The 5,471-nt window shown below is 43.6% G+C and overlaps 1 protein-coding gene across 1 annotated transcript; it reads right to left on the bottom strand.

Moving 5' to 3' along the window:
• Positions 1-4,474: 4,474 nt before the first annotated feature.
• On the bottom strand, positions 4,475-5,471 carry LOC138851049 (actin, clone 403-like; the record flags this gene model as incomplete). Its single annotated transcript, XM_070096011.1, is given in 1 exon segment — positions 4,475-5,471. A coding segment is annotated over 1 exon segment (883 nt), but the record flags the coding sequence as incomplete, so codon positions are not given.

Genomic DNA, 5,471 nt, shown 5'->3' with positions numbered 1-5,471 from the left:
TAGGCTGCTTTCTAGGACACTGTGCTGCCATATGTTCATATGAGCTACATAGTCGACAGGTCTTTCTCTGGCCGGCATAGTGTACAAAGACTTGCGTCCTGGACTCCACCAGCATGACATAGGACGGTATAGGCCTAGCCAACGTCATTTTGAGGGTATAAGAACCCTCAGGTCTTCCCTTATATGGCCCCTCTGTCCATACTCCCATCGTTGCCGAATGGACTTTTCCGTAGTTATGGAATACCTCCTGTATACTATACGCCGTCGCCTCGAAAGGGACATTTCTCACCTTCACCCACGTGTAGTACCTGGATACGTCATGCAGAACAACCTCCACTGCCGAGTTCACTGTCACCTTCCTCTCCTGGTACTCGTCAACAAGTCTGTCGTAGACGCCGGTATGATTCAGTTTCAGGAATACTCTGTTCATCCCATTTAAGGCAACGCCATAAACTTCCTCGTTGGGGACACCATAGGCGTCCCTGATGATAGCAGGCAGCAATGTATGCATCGTAGTTCCAGTAAGTGTGCCACGTATCAGCTGTATACAAACAGTGTTAATCCTCTGTCCCACTCGGTACGCCATTTTGTCTACTAGTTGCTAAAGGTCACCACCAGAGGGCAGGTGTAGCTACTAGGTGTGCGTCCTCTCTCCCCGGAGGTCGAGAGACGAATTGTCACTGGAGGGTTAGTCACTGGAGGATTAGCCACACTGGAGGGTTAGTCACTAGACCAGCTAGCCACAATAAGATTCATCCAACTTGGTATATTTCTACACCATAGGAAGATTAGCACAGGCTAGCTGGTCTAGTGGCTAACGTGACGGGTTGGAGTTTTGAGACTATGACCGCGGGTTCAATCCCGGCCGGGGGTATGGTTTGTTTGCAATCGTGTCATTACGATTTCTTGAGTCATGTTGCCGGCAGTGAAGGGACTTGAGCTAGAGTTCGTCACGGCCACGCTAGCTGGAGATTCGTCTGTAAAAACTTGCATTTGTGGTCACAGTGGTGCCTGTGCTAACCTTCCTATGGTGTAGAAATATACCTAGTTGGATGAATCTTATTGTGGCTAGCTGGTCTAGTGGCTAACGCGACGGGCTGGAGTTTTGAGACTATGACCGCGGGTTCAATCCCGGCCGGGGGATGGGCGAGTATTTATAACCGTTCTAGCGTATATATTGACAATTGTAATTATACTTACTATGAATGTAATGACAGGTAATCCTATGGTTATTTAATGTATTGTATTGTTTCAATATAAAAAAAAAATCCCCCCCCAAAAAAAGATTCTTGAGTCATGTTTTTAATGGTATATGTAATTGGTTATGTTTATTATCGGCTATGGGGTCATGTGTGTTATATTTTTTGTAGATTAAAATATTTTTATATACTGTTTTGTTTGTGTACATGTATGCATATGCATGGGTTTTCCTTTTTTGTGAAATCAGTTTTTTCTTGTGTCACCCTTTAAATATTGTTTTGAGCCTTTGTTAAAGGTTAGGCTCTAGTAAATACCTAATATTGGTATGTTAATGTTGTTTTAAAGTTATATATGATAGGTTAGTACTCTGTTACTGGTAGTTGTTTTGAGACGTTTTGTTGTAAGCTTATTCTTTATGTATTGCCATTTTTTCATTTTTTTTTTTTTTTTTTACACAGGGTTTGACTAGGTTAAGGATCCCTAGCTTTATTGACAAGCTAAGAGCTGTTACCTACATCAGCTCATTTGAAAGCATTTTTATTGTTATGAGACATACAAGTAGGGAACAGGATGAAGTTGGAGCCATCTGTGGGCCAGCATTTTCATTTGATCAACTGACTTTATCTCGTTGACATCATTATGCTGTACGAATGTGTTCCATACTCGAGTCATCCTGGGTATATATGATCTCAGATGGAGTGATGTTCTGGAGAAGGGTACAGCCAGAGTGAAGTTGCTGCTTTCTGCCCGTCTTGTGGCATAAAAGCTTGTTTCACGCTGTCCTGGAAGTGGATCCAAGTGTGGTATTTTGACAATATTGGCCTTGTACATAACAGTAAGGCCACCCACATCCCTCCTATGTTGAAGGCTCTGCTGAAATGACAGATCTATCCAGGATGGGTCCAGACGAGAGATGAGACGTCTTGCTCTGTTCTCTACTCTCTCGAGCAGTCGCAGATGAGAGGGGGGGGCAGGCAAACCAAGAAAGTGGAGCATACTCAAGGTGCGAACGTACTTGTGACTAGTGGATGCAGCCATTGTTCTGAGAACTTTATGTTATCTTTTTATGTCTATTTATATTCTTGAATTATGTACTGCTGTACTGTTTAAATATAATAAAAAAAAGTCCACATTAATTTATAATTCACTATTATTGGTACTAATGCTTAATACGGTAATTATTAATTTAATGTTAGGTCTAGCTTTTTCTGTGGGAGTGGCATCGAGGGAGTGACAGTGTTAAGTCCCACTTACCTCACCCAAATTACTTGCAGGAAATAATTCAGGTAATACATTTAACTTCGTGCAGGTAATTTGCTCACATAATTTATATACACACAATAAAAAGAACCACAAAACCCACTAGGGTCATATAGCTCTACACTGAAGCTATACAAAGCCTAACCTAATAAAGTTTTAATCAAAGGGTATCCAGTTCCTTTGATCTAGAGCCCTTCACTGGCACCGGTTTTCTCCCTCGATCAAGAATATTAAACTGGCTAAATCCACGTGTAGGCTTATGTACAGAACTGCATAGCTCAGTGTCTTATTCCCCTCAAGGAAGGTTCCTTCCTTGATGTTGGTGAGGGGCTCTTGATTTAGGGAATTGGATCTGTGCTCCAGTTCCCCGAATTAAGCCTGAATGCCTTCCACATCCCCCCCCAGGCGCTGTATAATCCTCCGGGTTTAGCGCTTCCCCCTTGATTATAATAATAATAATAATCAGTGTCTTATTACTCTCGGAATATTAATTCTATGTAAGGTATCAAACTTTAGACCGTTGAACAGCGACTTTCACATTTAATCCGCATTTAGTCTAGGCTTGAAGCGTCATTAACCAACCATAATATCATAAATGATGCCTTGAAAGTTTATACTGCAATTAGCAGCCGGGCTAGTTCCAGGTTAAATTATAAGAGTTAATCCATTCTGCAGTCTAATGTAAAGCTGCAGTGAATACCCATGGGTAATTGACGTTTTATCTATAACAGTTTAAACCCTTACTAGGACGAGGGAAAAAGGGGACGATAAACCCCCAGGGATCATAAAACACGGTGGGGGGGGGGTAATTAAGGCATATTTCGAGCCAAAGTGGATTTTCTGTAAGCCACTTGCCAGCATCAGTGAACCTCCCTCAAGGTAATAGAAAGTAACCATTTACACAAGACTGCTCGTCGCACGGGAGAGAACCACATCAGTTAAAATTAGTGCTGCATCCACTATTATAATCAAGGGGGAAGCGCTAAACCCGGAGGATTATACAGCGCCTGGGGGGGGGGGGATGTGGAAGGCATTCAGGCTTAATTCGGGGAACTGGAGCACAAATCCAATTCCCTAAATCAAGAGCCCCTCACCAACATCAAGGAACCTTCTTTGAGGGGCCACACGAACCGGCTTTCAAGTTCAGCCTCTCATTTTAAGAATGCTCTAGGTACCCGTTGTACTCTGCACCCTACTTAATAGTGGATTCTAATTATAATCATGGGGGAGCTCTAACCCATAGGATTATACAGCGCATGGAGGGAGATTTAAGGCATTCAGGCTCAATCCAGGAACTGAAGCAGATCCAATTCACTAATCACGAGCACCTCACCAGCATTAAGGACACTCCCTTGAGGGTCGCCCTCATCAGCATAAAGGTACTTCTGACGAGGGAACATTATAATAAAGGAGAAGCGCTAAACCCGGAGGATTATACAGCGCCTGGGGGGGGGGGGGATGTGGAAGGTATTCAGGCTTAATTCGGGGAACTGGAGCACAGATCAAATTCCCTAAATCAAGAGCCCCTCACCAACATCAAGGAACCTTCCTTGAGGGGCCATAAAGGAACCTTCCTTGAGGGGTGACGAGGGAACAGGAATTAAAGTATTTGAGGCAGAATAAATTCTTTAAACGAGAACTTTTAAACAACTTTCCTTGCCACAAATTTGGTATTATACTTCGCCAGCTCTGAACCCCTTCAGGGTTGCTTAAACACCCGAGATTTTATCCACTGGAACAGCCAGTTCCCTAACACTACACAACCAGTATTTTAATTTGACATCAGATAATCATGGGAGAGCACTAAACCCGTAGGATTATAGTGCATGTAGTGGGGATATGGAAGGTATTCAGGCTTAATTCAGGGAACTGGAGCAGATCCAATTCCCTAGATCAAGAGGCCCTCGCCAGGGTCAAGGAACCTCCCTCGAGGGGTTCCCGACATCCAGAAAGCACCTGAAATTAGCAAGGAGACAAGGTTCAATATCTAGCACAACTAAGGGTACGAAATAAATTTAGTAGAAATCAATTTATTCCTTTTAAATAAACATAATACTTATACTAATGGAATAATGTAAAAATTGATATCCTAAATCATGTACAGTTAACCTAAATAAAGGATAGGAATTTAGAAACACTTCCTGTGGACAATAGAGGGGCCAGATTCATCATATTCTTGCTTGCTGATCCACATCTGTTGGAAGGTGGAGAGGGATGCCAAGATAGAACCTCCAATCCATACTGAATACTTGCGCTCTGGGGGTGCAATGATCTTAATCTTCATGGTGGATGGTGCCAGGGCAGTAATTTCCTTCTGCATCCTGTCAGCAATACCTGGGTACATTGTGGTACCACCAGACAAGACAGTGTTGGCGTACAAATCCTTACGGATATCTACGTCACACTTCATGATAGAATTGTAGGTAGTCTCGTGGATACCACAAGATTCCATGCCCAAGAAGGAAGGTTGGAAGAGGGCTTCAGGGCAACGGAACCTTTCGTTGCCAATGGTAATAACCTGACCGTCAGGAAGCTCGTAGGATTTTTCTAGGGAAGAGGATGATGCGGCCGTTGTCATTTCCTGCTCGAAATCTAGAGCAACATAGCAAAGCTTTTCCTTAATGTCACGAACGATTTCTCGTTCAGCAGTGGTAGTGAAGGTGTAGCCACGTTCAGTTAAGATCTTCATAAGGTAGTCGGTAAGGTCACGTCCGGCCAAGTCGAGACGCAAGATAGCATGGGGAAGGGCATATCCCTCGTAGATAGGAACAGTATGTGACACGCCATCACCAGAGTCCAAGACAATGCCGGTGGTACGACCAGAGGCATACAGGGACAGCACAGCCTGGATAGCTACGTACATGGCGGGGGTGTTGAAGGTTTCAAACATAATTTGTGTCATCTTTTCACGGTTAGCTTTGGGGTTGAGGGGAGCTTCAGTAAGCAGGACTGGGTGCTCTTCCGGTGCCACACGCAGTTCGTTGTAGAATGTGTGATGCCAGATCTTCTCC

This window comes from Cherax quadricarinatus, chromosome 52 (assembly GCF_038502225.1).
Source record: "Cherax quadricarinatus isolate ZL_2023a chromosome 52, ASM3850222v1, whole genome shotgun sequence".
NCBI lineage: Eukaryota > Metazoa > Arthropoda > Malacostraca > Decapoda > Parastacidae > Cherax > Cherax quadricarinatus.
Note: the sequence above shows the minus strand (reverse complement) of the source record. Positions and strands in the feature narration are given on the sequence as shown.